The sequence below is a fragment of the Euwallacea similis genome, chromosome 27 (assembly GCF_039881205.1).
Source record: "Euwallacea similis isolate ESF13 chromosome 27, ESF131.1, whole genome shotgun sequence".
NCBI lineage: Eukaryota > Metazoa > Arthropoda > Insecta > Coleoptera > Curculionidae > Euwallacea > Euwallacea similis.
In genome coordinates, this window is record NC_089635.1 from 1,435,996 (window position 1) to 1,453,600 (window position 17,605).

Sequence of the window (17,605 nt, forward strand, 5' to 3'; positions counted from 1 at the left end):
TTTTACATGTATCATACACTAAGGTCAAGTATCAGGTGATATTTGCAAAAAACGAAAAGATATAAAACAGATAATTTTTGAAAATGTCATCTAATTATTTAGACGTAATGTCTAATGGGGTGTCCCATATGCATATTTATTTAAACTTTAGAAATGTTTGGCATTCTTATCCATTCGAATTATCAGTTCGATATAAGTACACTTAAAGTCAAATAAATAGGACATAATAATGGTTCAACGATGATTGCAAAATTTATTTTAGACACACTTAACGTAATATTTCACCAGATACCGGTATTTATTGCGATCACCACTTTGGGGGAGGTTCCTCTCTGTATACCAAGGAAAAAACGCTTTATCAGATGTCAAGTCACTTATTAAATATTACATTCTACATTCTCAAGTATGATGAACCTGAACGTTAGTGTGTTGCCCTTTACTCTTTTAAACTCATTTTTACTTTTGACTTTCAACTTTCAATTTCATTTAAATCAAAGTTCGTTTGTCGAACCAATCGAAAATTAAAATATAAGAAACACTGAGATAATTGAAATCAGATATAAGTGAAATACGCAGCTCACAAATGCCTCGCTTCGCCAGGAAAAAAATTGCATTACAGTGCATATTACCAAACAAACGGATAGATATTCGGATATACGTATGTACATATTTTACACGTCTCAATATCTGTTATTGTACATATCCAAAGGGTGTGGTAGTTGAAACATATCCATAGCTCAATGCAAACAAAGCTACTACACTAAACAAAAAAAAGACTATATAGATTAATGAAATATAGATCATTCAAAACGTATATCGGTGTAATGGCATAGCGGACTGTGATAATATTTATTGAACGAAACCATCACCTTTGGCGGGATTTAAACCAGCGACCACTAGTTTTCCGGGTTATCACTCTTTCAGCTGACTTTCAAAGGTATGCTACCTCGTTCGGCCTTTATTTTATAATTAATCTAGATCCATTGAATTAGAGTTCGTACAAGCAAGCAATCACCCTTATTGAAGAAATATATTTTAAAGAATCTTTGTGCTCCAAACCTTCCGTATATACGAATGTCTACAGGTCTTTGTATCGGCTTTTTTTTTGGTAATAGTTACTGAAGTGATTTTAGTTTTTCTATCAAAGCCTCGAAGATAAGAATAAAAATGACCGACTGGTCAGCAATCCTACAAGTTTGTTTTTTCATTCATCGTCGACCCCCAATTAACACAATTACCGCATTTCGATTAGGAAAAACAAATTATCTGATAAATGATTTTCTTTTAGAACTTGCGAGACCCCGATGGAAATCAATACTCACCATACCAGTACAGCCTACAAACTGCAGCCGACGGATCAATTTTGATGGTACCACGATCAACCACCGCCATGAATAGCACCACAGAACGCAAAGACCCTCCACAAAATCAAAAAGACTAAACAGTTAACATTTTCATTTGCTTCGACTATTAAACGTTTATACGCCCCTTAAAAGAAACAGAGAGATTCGCCCAAACTGCGAATTTCCTCGCAAAAAACATTTAAAGAGCTGCGTTTTTTAAATGTCATTTTTTCTTTGTTATAAGGTTCTCTCAAGCTGGTGGTGTGCGAGCAGTGTCGGTTTGGGAGAACCTGGATGCTATTGTGAAAGCATTTATTTTTTTTGTGACTTTTTTTACGTTAAAGAATACAGAATAATATATTTTTATAATGAATCCAGGTGATGAAAATGCCTTTTTCATAAAAGTTGTAAATATTAGTTAAGTATAATAAATGGAGCGGTGTGGTTGACTGACTAAAGTGGTTTCTAGGTGCAATACGGCATACTAGATTTTACTATTTTTACACTGGAATTATGGGTAGTTTTGTGTTTTACGAAGTTAACTAGCAAACACGTGGTGTTTTGTTTAATTCGCCCCTAACGGATAAAACATGTATACACAAGGACTTGCCATTATAGTGTTTTCTTGATAATTGTAATTTAATATTATGGATTGAAACCTAATTTCTTTAAAGATAGTGAGTTATTAATAATTTACATCGTTCAAACGATATTTTATTATGTATTTCACAAAATGTGGCGATGCTAGTTTAATCTTAGTTAGCAGTATAATCCTTTCCCGTGTATATGTGTATTGATAAAATGAGGTTGACTTTCCCACCGTGACAACCTAATAGTTTTGTTTCGTCCCAGCAAAGAATTAACCGTACTTGAGTGAATTAATATTAAATATTAATTTTTGCAAAGTGACAGTTTACTTTTATAAAGATATAGTTTTGTACATTGTATAGTAATATGAATGTAGTTAGACCTCAGCTTCTTAGTGCACTTATTTTGAACCTACGTTCAAAGTTCAACTAAAGGTTTAGCTAAATCTACTTATTTGTGAATGTCTATATTACAGTTATTGGGATTGTTAGTTTACTGTAGGCAGTGGTTTTTTAGGCAACCTGTATTATCGCTTAATAATCGAGAGACATAATGCTTTTAGTGTCATAACTTTACTTAATAGGAAGTAGAATTGGCATATTTTTGTTTTATTTTTCTGGGATTAATAAGATAACCTGTACGAAGAGTTGGCACGTCTTTTTGTTATTGAAAATTAAAGTTTTGTTAATTCTTTTTATTGGTGCCAATAGTACGTCGATCTCCTACATATATATATATATATATATACCTATATATATATTTCTTTCATTTAAAATGTTCAAGAGAATTGTTTAATTTTAGCAGAATCACTGAAGAAAACTTCGGATAGGTTTATTTTAAACATACATATTTTGTAAATAAAATAATAAATTAAAAATTAAAATGTACAGAGAGTTGTTTTATTTATTACTCTGTTTTAACATTACCAGGAAAGATTTGAATTTCTGGCGCAATCCTAAAGGCGTTTCGTTGGGTGAAACTTAGCTAAATCTGTGCAATCCTAATTTAGTCTAATATTAGTAGTAGTAGCAACAAAGCGGGAGAGTCGAAATCCTGCGGTTAGGCCTTTAGGAACCCTTTTCAAGCCATAAGGGCTTCTTCCCCCTGTGCAAAACGGTCTTCTGTATACAGGAAAGGATTCTATCTCATTCTATCTAAGACTTGCCTACCTATAGCATTTTACTGAAAAGTAGTATTAGGATGCTTTTCTTACACCAAAGTGTTTGCAGATTGCCCTGTCGCCGATTTCTAGAAGACATATACTTCTGTTTAGTCTACAACAATCCGTCAGATCTCCTACTATAGATCTTTTATTCCCATTTAATCTATTTTATAACTCTCATCGTTTCGGAGACAACAATGATGAACGTATTTAAAAAGGCACCCTGTATATTATATTGTGTAGACACCTATATAGGAAATTTTTCATTCTCGAAGAGCCGAAAACCGAATTAATATAAACATAACAGTCAGTTTGCTATCGGAGATTGACAAATTTAATAAACATTGTAAATTTCCTGTATTAAAATACCATGAACTAATAATAAACAGATACATGTTGAAATGCATAAATGAAAAGTTCGATGCTATAAAATTCCTGATTTAATGGAAAAATTTTGAGTGGACGCAACTGTTTTCTTTCTACATTAAAATATTTAACGAGTTTGTATGCACATCTATAAAATTGCAGAAATTTTCCGAAGCACCCTATCGGTCAATTCTGACTAACCAGACCGGAATTGTAGGAGGCCTACATCATATTCCAGATCTTAATCCGCATAAAATGAGCCATAAGCTTGCAGCCATTGCAATCACCTTTTATTATAGAAATCCATTATTGAAATTTTGCATTTACCGATTCGAGTTGTCCAATTTCGATACTTTTATATTCTACGCCACACCTGTTACTTACAAGTTAATAGAGATGATGGGGAAAACTGACATACCTACCCCCAGAATTCTTCTGGGGGTAGATTTTCATCGAAACAATGCCAAAAAACTACGCACATGTACCAGGGGATCCAGGATTCATCTGGATACCTGTACGTGAAATATCAACTTCTTCTCGTAATTCTAAATTGTTCCTTCTCAACAGAATCAACACAGCAACAATTGATTTAAGTACCACTCTGAATGGTTATTTATTTATGCTTCACTTTGTGCATCGTCCTTTTATGAGATTTATCAGGCGATCTAACTGATGTCCCGATATTTGTTTCATTTATCTTATAGGTGAATAATGGAAATGAGCTTAAATCAATACGTTTATCCATTAAATTATATACAGGTTAATGAGTTTATTGGTGTGGACGTTTTCAGTGAGAATTAGAAATACATATGAGCGATAAGGTTAGATAAACCCAAAATGTTTATTATATAATTAATTAATGCTGCATTTGGAGCATATCATTATTGGTCATTATAGTCTCTATAAGTAAATGGAAGTTTTGGAAACACTTATGATTCAACTGAATTTCTTCGACTTCCGCTTAATGTTTCCAAATTGACGGTAAATAAAAAGTTTGTTCACACATTGATCGCCATGTTCATCGGTGGTAAATATGCCACTTATCATAAAAATTGCATAACCTTGAATTAATGCATTAAATGTAACCAAAATTAATATACATGTTTAGCTGCAGTGGTAGTACAATTGATCAAATTTTACATATACCGCTATGTATTATATACAGGAAGTGTTAAAACTAATAGCTATACCATACAATCAATGTATTGAAAACGTGCTTTTCCAGCAAAACAATGCACGACCACATATTGCTCGTATAACTATGGCTCATCTACAATGTTAATGTGTTTCCTTGGCCTCCACGGTCTCCTGATCTTTCCCCTATAGAACATGTATAGGACATGACAGGAAGAAGTTACTATACTGGAGAATCCGTGACGTACTTTAGCGAAGTTACGAAATGCAATTAAAGGTGCCTGGGATACACTATTCCAAGAGGAAATCGACCATTTGCTTAGAAGCATGCCCAGACGAGTTTTTGAGGGTGTAAATTCACAAGGTGATTATACACATTATTCGAATTTTAAAGATGTTCTGGACTACTCGCAAGTTACATCATTTATTTTATATAGTGTTGTCAATATATTTACAAAGTTTCTCTAAAATAAGCGCATTATTTCTAGGTGTTGCAATTTTTATGATAAATAGTATACATAAAAATGTCCATTGAGTACCGCAAGACTATTATTGTAGATAAATAACGGGAGCCAAGCCCTAACAACCATTTCTCTTAAGCTTAAAAAATTCTCAAAGATACAAAGAAAATTCCCAACACCTCGTTATCCACATCAGAGTGCTCGTCCTGCTCGCAGAGCGTTGCCAGAAACGCAGAAACCAGGAGCGTTTTCCTGATTTTCCTCGCTTTTCTGGCGTATGGAAAGCGGATAAGATTAAATATAGCCATATTTTCAGAGATGGTTTATCATACATACAACTCATCCACAGCTTTTGGCGCTAAAAGTTAATAGTGATCCAGTTCCGCGGAAAGTGATTACTTACTCAAACGGTAATTTCGAATTGAGTTTGTCTAGAAACTGTAAGTATTTGTGTTAATTGGATAAATATTTTACCTGCGATAATTACAACTCATGAGATAGGTGAGTGACGATTTTTCGGCTTGGAAAGAGTATGTGAAAATTTCATTATTTAATGGAATAGTTGCAGAGGAGTTGATCCAGAGAGAAACGTTTTTTAACCGATTAATGTAAAATATAATTTGGATCATTTTGGAAATTTTTACTTTATATTTTCCGCTTGCCAAACGATATTCTTTGGGCTTACGCTCAATTAAATTCGCCCCTTTATTGAAGCATAGAGCGTCACAGACTTAATCAATAAAAAATTGACGATAAACTGCTTAGTCTTTACTAATTTTACTGAAGTAACGAGGTGCTTAATTAAAATGATATAAATGATTCAAATAAAAATGAGAAATAAGTTTTTTCTTTAGAAATTGATTTTGTGTCTTTCTTGTGTCTAGACTCGACCCAAAATTCAGATAAACGATGGTTACTGGATTACGTTAAATCGGTGTACAGCACTTTGAGGTGTATTAAAAATGGCGATTATGACCTTAAGTTTATTTATTTTTTTATACACAGATCGAAGCTTTCAATTAATTTCTTTTCAAAACATTTTCTTAGTGAGCTTGTTCAAAAAATCTGATCCAGAAAAAAGCTATGACGGGCACTCTTTGTACTTGAATTTATTATGTTTTCAGTTAACTAAGCAGCAAGTAAATAAGTTGATTTACGCATTTCGGCTAATCAAATTCATTATAGGAAAATACATGATGGTAAATTGTATAAGATTGGTAATTACTTTAAACTATTTTTAGAAAGTCTTGGTTTATATGACTTCTTATCTCCGCTTATCCATTGATGTAAACCGGCTTTAAGAAAATAACTGAAATATTTTCGGCAAATATAAAATAATATAGTCGTTCAGGCGTACGTACCGAAGTCTGCTTTGAACACGTTCCATTTAAAGAGAAATAATATACGACGCTGCTCTAAATTGTCTCCTCACCCTGTTAATTTTTTAACTATTTTTTTTAATTCGAAAGCAGCATTAAATGGAACACAAAATATTGTCTTATGATTTTTGTTTATTTCTCAAAATGGTCTTTACGTTACCGGTAGGGCAAAAACACAGTTGCCTTATTCTTCAAATAAAAAAACTGACACTTTAAATTAATGGTATAATGCAATTTAAAATCGACTGATTCGTTTTTGAGAAAAAAAGCTATAGACAGAAAATAATAATTGCAAAAAAATGCATAGAAATTCAGTTTAATAAGACATAAACAATTTTAAAAATTTATTTAACAGTAGGAAATTAAAAAAAAATAAAATAATTTATATAATTTATAATAATAATAGTAATAGAATAAAAAAAGAAAAAATCTTTCGGCAGCATAGTAGTTTTAACCGGCTCCAACAAAAATAAATCCAGCCTCAACTTTTTCTTCTAACGCACGTAAAACTAACAAATTATTATTACTTTTGAATATTATCTAACAATGTATATAAATGACCAAAGGTCGTTTGTTAGCACAAAATCGAAAACAAATAAATGTTCTAGCAACGCACAAATTTTTTTATTGTTTACGTCCTATTAAACTGAATTTGTAGTGCATTTTTTCCATTTATTTTTTTCTATTTGTAGCTCTTTTTCTCAAAAAACTAATTGATCGATTTCAAAATCACATTACACCATTAAATTCAGTTATGAAACACCTTTAATTTGAAGTGTCACTTGATCCATGCTTTAACTTAATAAAATCAGCCCTTTTGCCTCACCGGTGACGTAAACAACGTTTAGAAAAATAAACAAAAGTCAAAAGATAGTATTGTTGTCCCATTTAATTAGTTTATTAATTAGTTAAAAAATTAATAGGGGAAGGGGGGTTAATTCAAAACTGCACTGTATTTTCGGCTCAACCTAACAGTTTGAATAATATAGCTCAGATTTTTTAGAGGATTAGGTAACCCTTTCGATATTGATTAAATCCGATAAAATAACCTATATGGAAAAATTATTCGAAGAGTCTTAATCAACGAGCGGTTTCTTGGTTAATTCTTATATGGAGAAGTGAACTTGTAAATAACAAGAAATATGACTCCGGGTTTATGGATAAATAAGCTGCCAGAGATATAGTAGGTCGATGGGACCATTCTCCGCGGCTTTCAATGTAATAGCAGATCGATTGGGTGATTCATGGAAGTTATATCAGTTTAAAGTAAACGTGTGTTAAAACCCATTCGACTGGTAGATGTCGGCGATAAAGTGTGCCCAGTTTCGCAGAATTATGAAAATCATGATTTTATGTTTTCCTCATATTTTGAAAATCCTTTTCCAAGGGCACGCATAATAAGAGGCGCCGGCTGAATTATAATGTCATGTGTATTTCATAATACACAGTCACTTCTAAACGGTAACTAATGCAAACGGGGACTAATGCAAAAAGTGTTCTCCCACACATTTATCATTTTTCCACTTAGAACCCGTAAAGAGAAATAGATTTTTGACACATACGTGTATAATTATTAGCAAACAGATAAGGTAAACGAGCAGACTGCTTCTCCAACTTCATCATCCATAAAAAGTAAAATAAATCCAGGCTTATCAGTTTTTTAGATAATGCGCAATATTGTATACATGCTGAGGACTAAGTAATGATATACCATGTGTCCCAAGAAAGGACTGTTTCCGAGCACTAATGCATTTTCACTCTGATTGGCCTACTGCCAGTTCGAGTTTATAACGGTTTGTCTATTTCTCCACCCATAAACATAAACTACTGTGTTAAACCTTAAAATATTTGTTAGTCAGAAGTTTAATTCATCTTGAGAAAAACCTTTACAGTCGGCCTAATATCTCATTTGTAAGCGAAAGTGTGTGTATTATTCATGTCCAAATATTTAACTCGGACTTATTATTCTTTATTCAAATCCAATATAAATAATTTTAATAGGAAAAAATTAAGACTAACAATGGCCGTTCTCAAAATATCGGCGGGGAGCACCAAAATTTGGCGCCTGCTATGATTTTTTTGACGGGTACCAGAAATGGATCACTGAAATTCCACCAATTATGAAACTGAAACAATTTACGATAAATGCATTTTGCTACTTACAGATTCCAGTGCTTAGATTAGTTAAGTGGTTTGCTTGAAATATCTAACACTACCTATAGGTCATCAACAACTGGCAAATTTTATTACACGCGAACAGGACTCGTACACATGATCTGCCCCAGTGATATGCTCGGCAAAGTTGTGAATGAATTAGAATGTTGCGGAAAAGAGAACAGACAAATAATCCAATTAATTCTAATTATCTTTTCACCTGCATACAGGATTGGTCCGTATATTTAGACAATGCCTATTACTTTTATTTAAAAAAAAATGAAAAGTTTTAAATAAAAACATTGCAAGGTTTATTCCGAATCGCCAGAAAATGTTACGCAACAGAAAAGATGAATGTTGCAAAGTTAACAAAAGACGCAAAATCGGCAAATTTATGATGGAACACCCTATATATTTCATATATAGATAGTATAATAGACTTTTATTTTCTGATTTCAAAAATGTATAACATGTTGACATTTGATTTAGCTGTTTTCGCGATATTTGCCTTTAAAAATCGGGATTATATTGTTTTTCCAAATCGCAGTTGCCTTGAATAAACAAATGGATCAAACGTCATTAGTAATTATGGTTGTTACATTCCCTTCATTCCATCCGTAAAATGGATTATACAGCGTTGGGGCTCCTTATGCTCCTTTCTGTATAATAAAAAGTAGACCATAGTTTGTGGACAAACCTTTTCTTCTTCTGTATAATCCATTTTACAAATGGAGTGAAGAAAATGTGAGAACCGAAAAAATGATAATTACCGATGACGTTCGATCCATTTGTTTATTCATCTCAACTGCGATTTGGAAAAACAATATAATCCCAATTTTTAAAGGCAAATATCGCGAAAACAGCTAACTCAAATGTCAACATGTTATACATTTTTGAAATCAGAAAATAAAAGTCTATTCAATTTTTATGAAATATATAGGGTGTTCCATCATAAATTTGCCGGTTTTGTGTCTTTTGTTAACTTTGCAATATTCATCTTTTGTGTTGCGTAACATTTTCTGGTGGTTTGAAATAAACCCTACAACTTTTGTATTTAAAGTTGTTCTATATTTTTTTAAGTAATAGGCGCTGTCTAAACATACGGACCGAGTCTGTATTTGAAAATTTTCGCTTTAAGCTTACTGATAATACGCCAGAACCGATTCAAATATTAATATATACGCATACCTACTCAATTTCAATTTCCTGTTTACATCAATGAACTTGTTTCTGTGTCCCCCAGCTGTTACATCCTAATAACCCTGATTGTTTACTGGTCAGATGACTAGCATGGATAAATAGTTAAGTAAAATATAGGTTGCCTATTTGCGATAGTTTATTGGTTCAGTAGTAATGGCTTAATAAACAAGCAAAATGACGTCAACTAATCTTAACACGTAAACAACCCAATAAGCCGTGGTATTGCTCTAAAATGCATTAGTTTTCCATGCAAAATTTACATCGGAGTAATTAATTGAGTAATTCATTTACTAAAAAGACATTAGTCAAAAGTGTGCATCTTACATTTCTTCTTCTTAACTGCTTCATACAGAAAAAATATTCAAATCAAATTCGCTCCTCTTAGAGGTTTTGACTTCGCACGCTTGTACTGCCGACCATTAAATTTTTAAGCAAGTCGCTGTTGTATGCGGCTTCAGAAATGAATAATTTTAACATAATCTAAATGAAGTTCTGTATAAAACCACCATCACCAATTTGGTAATAGCCCATAGTTGTAAAAGGCCAAAATATGCTTCCTACATACTAATTTTTTACAGCGAAAAAACGATCGTCAACGTTCCCAAGAATGTGAAATCCATCTGCAATTCAATAACAGACAACAATCCAATAAGCATAAAACCATCGATTTGATAAAATACGCATAAGAGATAAAACCATAATGGATCCGCCAATTGAGGTGGCTCGCAACTCTAATAAAGACATGAATGAGTTCGATGGGAGCGATCCGAATTCACTTTTTGATTGGGCTGAATTAATTCCGACCTTGATTGTTTATGGATTTAGCTTCATTTTGGGATTAACCGGAAATTGTTTGATTATATTTACGACGTATCGATATAGGAGGATGCACAGCGTCACTAACGTATTTTTGTCAAGTTTGGCGTCTTCGGATTTGCTGTTGATCATATTTTGCATTCCTGTGAAGGTAGGTTGCCACAACGTTAGCTTATAACCCGAAAGCCAATATTTCCACGCCGACTTAAATAAACTAACTTTATTTACATGAACTTTTAACTAGCCAAGGAAAAAATCGACGGCATAGATGCGTTAATAATTCGCTTTGGCACCCGTTTAGAACACACGTAGGATCAAAAGATCGAGATTAAACCCTAAATGTTTCGTACTGACCGTTTAATCTGTTTAATGTTTACAACTAGCAAATATTTTAACACATTCATTGACTAATTAGAATTATACTACCGTACGAAATTCCACATACTTTTTTGTAATTATTTAGTTTTTTTGTGAGTAGTGACTGTTTAGAGAGCGATTTTATAGCACCTTTTGATTTTCTTTATGTGAGAAAAACAAAACCGCCCTAGGGGCGGCCAAGGCACCCTGCAAGTTGATTTCTTCAAAAATTTCAAAAAGATAACACTTTAATTACACAGGGTGTTCATTTGAAAACCTACCACCCCAATAACTTCAGAACGAAAAAAGATAGGTTTGGGGGGCACCTCAAAGGTTGTAAGGGGGAACATTTTTGGCAGCAGCAGTGTTAATATTACGCACACCCCTTCATCCCCAGTCCGCAGCACTTCATAATCTCAAATGGCACAGTACCTCGATATGTACCTTATATTAAAGGACATATAAAATGCATTATTTTAATGTAAATATTTCTAATATTAATAAAGTTGTTTTCGAGAAATTTACAAAAAAACGGGTTCTTTTACACAACAAACGAAATTCCAGGAACCCACTTGGATTTCAATATTACTGTTTATCGAATAGAAATTTGCTAGGTACTATTTTAAAAGTGTTAGTTTATTAAAGTTGATGTATTCCACAGAAGAGAGAGTCGGGATTGTGTAAATTTATGGTGCGACTAATGAATCCCCTAGTCTTCGTTTTACGTCCAGTACAGATCCAGTTCTTCAAAATTTTTCCAATAGCTGAATTACATAAACATGCGAAACATGTTAGTCAGGGTGTCTCTCATTGAATATCGACGCAGTTTGCCTAGAGGACTCATTAGTCGCATCATAAGTTAACACGATCTCAATTCTGTCTTCTGTGGAATACACCAATTTTAATAAACTGACACTTTTAAAACAGTACTTAGCAAATTACTACTCGGTAAACAGTAATAATGAAACCCAAGCGGGTTCTTGGAATTTCGTTTATTGTGTAAAAGAATTCGTTATTTTTTGTAAATTTCTCAAAAACAACTTTATTAATATTAGAAATATTTACATCAAAATAATGCATTTTAAATGCCCTTTAATATGAGGTACATATCGAAGTACAGTGCCATTTGAAATTGTGAAGTTGGGGGAGCTGGAGGTGAAAGGGTGTGCGCAATATTAACACTGCTGCTGTCAAAAATATTCCTCCTTGCAACTTTTGAGGTCCGCCCAAATCGCATTTCAATATCTTTTTTCGTTCTGAAATTATTAGGGTGGTAAGTTTTCAAATGAGCGCCCTGTATAAATTGAGATTGTGCAAAAATGCAAAATATTTATGTAATAATAAAACATAAAACAAACATAATAATTGCCTTCCTTGAAACAAAACTTAGTTACAAAAACGTAATAAATACAAAAATATTCTGTAAGTATTTATAGCTAAATTATCTGAAAAAATAACCTCAATTTGGTTCGGCACAGCCAACATAAAAAGAACTCAACAAAACTGCATAAAATCTACGGCGGACAGGTTTTTTTCTTTTTTGGAAATTCTGGAGGGCAAGGCACATTCATAACACCAGGAAAACAATTTAGAAGATTTTTAAAAACTAGAACTATAAATTGATACACCGTACCACCATAATCGTCATACCACACTGGCATACCAATCCAAAGCCCAGTAATTGTTTTTATCATTATATCTGAAATAAGGAAGACTGCCTCTCAGGCGTTCTCAGCGTAGCAGCCAGAGTCCAAAAATCGCCCCAGAGACGTCCTGGGCAGTGAATGTGTTAATATCGGTAATTTATGGCTATTTATTAAATCCAAGAATTGTTCCCACAAAATTGAAAAAGACCTGGAAAGAGGTTTCGACTACCTCACATTACTTTAAATTTTCATTTAACTGAAATTTTCAGGTGGCAAAGCTATTTTCATATACATGGACAATGGGACTCTTTCTATGTAAAGGTGTTCACTACATGCAAAATTTGTCCACGATTTGTTCAGTGCTCACCTTAACTGCCATCAGTATTGAAAGGTATGAAAAAATGAAAAGGTATGAAATTCATGCCTCAATCTAGATGTTACGTGTAAATTGTAATCCACGAACAGGACGACCCAAATTCAACCCTTAGCATTGTCTCCATTTAACGGACCCTGCGTCTCGAATAATTTCCATGATCTCCGTGTTAAGAGTCAAATTTGGGTGACCCTGTACATGAGTTTTAATGCGACTTTCAGGTACTACGCCATTGTGCATCCGGTCAAATCTAAATACATGTGCACTCTTAGCCAAGCAAAGACCATTATCTTGGTTATATGGATCATTTCTATAGTGATGGCTATTCCAACGTTAATCCTTTGGGTAAGTTATAAAATTTAGCAAAAGAAATGTAATAAAATTGGCAAAAACTTGCACCTGACTACGCATTTAAAACAACAATTGGTCCACACTATATCTAAAAAATAAATCTAATTCATTCCTTACCTCTTTTCTCCACTTTTTCTTAACTGACTTCCTACCCCTTCTGCAAATGCAGCAATACACAAAAGGGGTTATTTCTTTTTTCAAATATAATTTTTTCCTCCAAACATGTTTTCAGTTGACGATTTTAGCGCCCACGTAACATTGAACGGCCGTGAACTGAACTATTTTTTACAGCGAATATACTTATTATGCTTCGCAAACCTGATCGTAGAGTGCGCGAATGTTGTCCTCAGCATTTCCAGCAATCTCAGCTCCATCTATCGTACGTCTCTGCCACGTTAGTTGTCAGTAATGTACGTCTGTTGTCCAATCTGAAGAATTGTACTATTTTAGTATTTTTAGTACATTTACATTATACTGGGAATATAGGAAACTTGTTCAAAATATAACTATTCATAGGAATGTAGTTCTTATCGATAACTATGCAGCAAATACCCAGTAAACCAACAGGAGACAATATAAACTTTATGTACGAATAACGCGCACACCCATGTTATCCTTGTTTCCCCGTATGAGGTTACGAGGACTATGGAACTGGATACATCAAAAGCACCATCCATTGACTTCTTGTTCTTGTGAATATACAGGGTGTCCCTGAAATAGTTGTACAACGCTTGACTCAAAAATTCCTTAACCAAAAATAAGGCAAACTTAGCTATGTATACGTAATGTTGCTTTATTCTGACACCAAAGGGCACCAAAATTTTCAAATTAATGCCGTTTTTTCGAAATAATTGCTACACGTTTTTATCGATTTTCATTCATTTTGGAACTAAGAGTTACTACATTAATTGGCGTGTTTTGGCGTAAGCAGGATCTTTTTTTAATGCGTGGAAATATTAAAAACCGCGCGAGGTCCGTAAATAAAAATTTGTATTTTTGTCACCCCCTGTACGAATGATTTTAAGTTTTTCTCTGCTACTAGCTGATTTTATTTTGGAACTTTTTTGTCTCTTGTAAACTTTTCTCCAGACATACAGTTTCTCTACAAAAGAATTATTTACGATACCTTGCAATTCATCATTCTTTAGTAGGAATGAAAACATGAAAAAAGTTTTAATCTAAACAACTTCCGACTTAATTTAATTCGTACAATGTCCAATATGTTGACCGTTTTCCTGAGTCCATAAATAAGTTCGTTTCAAAAAATTAACTTGTACTTTAGGCATTTTGCTGACCTTTTTTTAAATCTTGTTTTCACAACAATAATGAATTGCAACGTATCCTAAATCATTTTTTCGCAGAGAAACTGTATGTTTGGCGAAAATTTTACAAGAGGCAAAAAAGTTTTAAAATAAAGTCGGCTAGTGGTAAAAAAAATTAAAATCATTCATATGGAAGATAACAAAAATATAAACATTTATTTAGGAACCTCGTGATGTTTTTAATCCTTCCACTTATTAAACAAATATTCCGCTCACGTCAAAACACGCTAATTTATGTAGCAACTCCTAGTTCCAAAATTAGTGAAAATCGATAGAAGCGTTTAGTAATTATTTCGAAAAAACTATATTAACTTGAAAATTTTGACTCCCTGTAGCGCCAAAACGAAGCAATATCGGATAAAGGCGAGTTTGCCAAAAAGGCCTTATTTTTGGTTAAGGAATTTTTGGTCAAGCGTTGTACAAGCGTTTCAGGGACACCCTATATAACCACCTCATGTGAAGAATAGGTCGGATTTGACTAGCGAGTAGCGAAATTCTAGTGAAGACGAAAATCAAGAGCGCACAAACCATTTGAAATCAGGGAAATTGAACCGGAGAAAATCTTGATTCCTTACATATAAAAACGTATCCTACCAATTACCTGCCGAGATTGTCTCCCCCCAGAAAGACTTGGTTCACCTTAAATTGAACCCGCGCGAACCGCTATAGAACCAATTCCATCAATAATTGGAAGTAAACGTGATTGATCTCTCAACTTACCAATTACCCCAATGAAATTATTTGAGGACGACCCATCATCACCAAAGAATTCGGCGCTCAAGTGCGGTCCTCAGTCTTCCTAGCGCGTTTGTCCTCACATTTTTGCTGTTGCATCCAGGATAGCCCGCTCTCGGTTACAGGGGGGTGAGGTTATCGGGGCTCAACACTTGGAAGTGCGCATGGAATTAAATGGGAAAGGATGTTGGAGGCGCGTCTTACCCCTTAGAACCCCATTATCTGTTGAGCTCTACACGAGCGGGCCTGACGTGACAGGCCCGTTCAAATGAGAGGCTCAGGCTGGGTCGGGGCACGAGTTTAGAACTCCGAATAGGACGGATCTAGGCATAAAATTGTAATAATATTTTTTTTTAATCTCATTTCGCCCGATGATCATCGTTAATTCCTAGTTGGGCCTGACTGGTATTCTGTAAAAGCAAGCCCAACCAATGTTGGATTAGTTAGGATCAAACTTAGAATAAATAGAAATAAAAAAACTTAATTTGGTGATGTTGAATAAGTAATCAGATTTATTCAAGAAGTATTTAAATTACCCTTTTTCAGCATCTATTTAGGGTAGGTGTCGTTCAAGAACACTTCTGGTGCGTCAGGAACTCATCAAAGGAGTCCCTATGGATATTCCATGAACTATACATGCTGATCGTCATTTTAGTGATACCATTCAGCATCATGACGTATTCTTACACGTTTATATGCTGTGAAGTGTGGAAAATCATGGAGCAGCGTCGGATAATGTGCAATCACCGATCGTAATAAAAATTTAACTTTTGATGAAAAAATATATTACTTAATTACAACTGATTTCTAGTTTAATGCAAAAATCTTCGAATGACGACTTTCGGCCTAAGGAAAACAAGAAAATCAGATCTGAAGTGAAAAATTGCAGAGATGACAATACGATGGTCAAACAAGTAATCTATATGTTAGTGACAGTTGTTATTTTGTTTGCCGTCTGCTGGACGCCTATCTTGATTGACAACATTCTGACTGCTTATAAAGTTCTGGACGAACAAAGAATTGGATTCACCAAGTACATGTTGAGTACTTTTCATTTAATGTCTTATTTTAATAGGTAACAAGGGATATTTTCCTTTTAAACAAAATTTAACAAGTATTTCTTAGCTGCATTAATCCAATCATCTACGGTTTCATGTCAAAAACGTTCCGCGAAAGCTTCAAAGTGGCACTTTGCTGCTCATCTGAAACAGCCTTTATTCACCGCACTGGTAGCAACTATAGTATGAGATATGTATCCAGGAATGGCTCCCAAACGAAGACGACAGCTGATGTGAGAAGACAGGACTCCTCATTACTGGTTGCCTGATATAATTTTAAAATACCCCGAAGGATATTTGACTGATGGCTGTAATTGTATGTCCGAATCTGATGCATTTACCTCTACGTTGAAAAAGTATTAATTATCGCTGTGGTATATAATTTTATCAAGTCGTCATTATTTCCTTATCGCTCTTGAAATTAATGATAAAAAAGAAATGAAAATTGACAATATATGTTAAAGCTTTTTTGTGGCACGTTTTTAAATGATATAGGACCTGATGTATAAATAGCATCTCGTGCAGAAATCTCAGGTGAAAAATGCCTCGCTAAATATCATCACTGTATAAGTATAAAAGTTGACAAATTATGGTGTTCTCAATATGTAAATGGTAACAAAAATTTAGACTTAAATTAAGCATACAGATTTCTGTTTATTATTGTTAAAGATATAGATATATATATATATATATATAGGAAAGAAAGTTCTGCTCGCCATTATATCAAGAATTCAGTAAGGTAATTGGATTTATTATAATATTTAAAAATAACTCAAAATCGTGCAAAAATCTTTAAGTTTACAAAATATTGCTTTTTATGAACTAATGTAAGTTTGGTTTCCCTTTAGCTTCTGCTTCTTGATTTGATTTTTTATACTAAAAACTTTGAAGAACACTAAAGACAAAAGTTATTCAGGATTGAATTCTCTAACTATATGTGAAATCTAAAATTGTTGGATAGATTAAATTGTCTTCACTTTGCAGCACTTTCCCGATTCAAAACTAAGCAAATCGTTTAAAAATAATAAAAATTTTAAAAAAATTATATTTTAAGAAAATTAACGCTACGATTATGGGTAATTAATACAAAAATCGATTTATATGTTCATTATTGCTCCATTTAATTTCATTAAAATATTCTATACTAAGCTAAATATACA

At 33.5% G+C, this 17,605-nt stretch overlaps 2 protein-coding genes across 6 annotated transcripts in view; both read left to right on the top strand.

The window, feature by feature from the left end:
- The window catches only part of cnc (cap-n-collar), a 53,346-nt gene extending 50,528 nt beyond the window's left edge, over positions 1 to 2,818 (top strand). For all 5 annotated transcript variants that reach the window (XM_066402745.1, XM_066402744.1, XM_066402747.1 and 2 more), the window contains exon 10: positions 1,289 to 2,818. In XM_066402745.1, coding sequence (XP_066258842.1) covers positions 1,289 to 1,441 — 153 coding nt within the window. In that variant the 3' untranslated portion in view covers positions 1,442 to 2,818. The remainder of the gene's footprint in view (positions 1 to 1,288) is intronic.
- Positions 2,819 to 5,239: 2,421 nt separating this feature from the next.
- LOC136417194 (QRFP-like peptide receptor) lies at positions 5,240 to 17,269 on the top strand. Its single transcript, XM_066402762.1, has 7 exons — positions 5,240 to 5,494; positions 10,366 to 10,754; positions 12,876 to 12,997; positions 13,201 to 13,324; positions 15,934 to 16,139; positions 16,199 to 16,462; positions 16,513 to 17,269. Exons 2-7 carry the CDS (start codon positions 10,488 to 10,490, stop codon positions 16,712 to 16,714), a joined length of 1,185 nt encoding a protein of 394 aa, XP_066258859.1. The 5' UTR covers positions 5,240 to 5,494; positions 10,366 to 10,487; the 3' UTR covers positions 16,715 to 17,269.
- Positions 17,270 to 17,605: the final 336 nt, after the last annotated feature.

Excerpts from the sequence above, each read along its gene's own strand:
- LOC136417194 (XM_066402762.1), top strand. The coding sequence starts at position 10,488 with ATGGATCCGCCAATTGAGGTGGCTCGCAACTCTAATAAAGACATGAAT. Across the intron at positions 10,755-12,875 it reads TATTTTGCATTCCTGTGAAG|GTGGCAAAGCTATTTTCATA; the intron begins GTAGGTTGCCAC and ends TGAAATTTTCAG. Across the intron at positions 13,325-15,933 it reads TTCCAACGTTAATCCTTTGG|CATCTATTTAGGGTAGGTGT; the intron begins GTAAGTTATAAA and ends ACCCTTTTTCAG.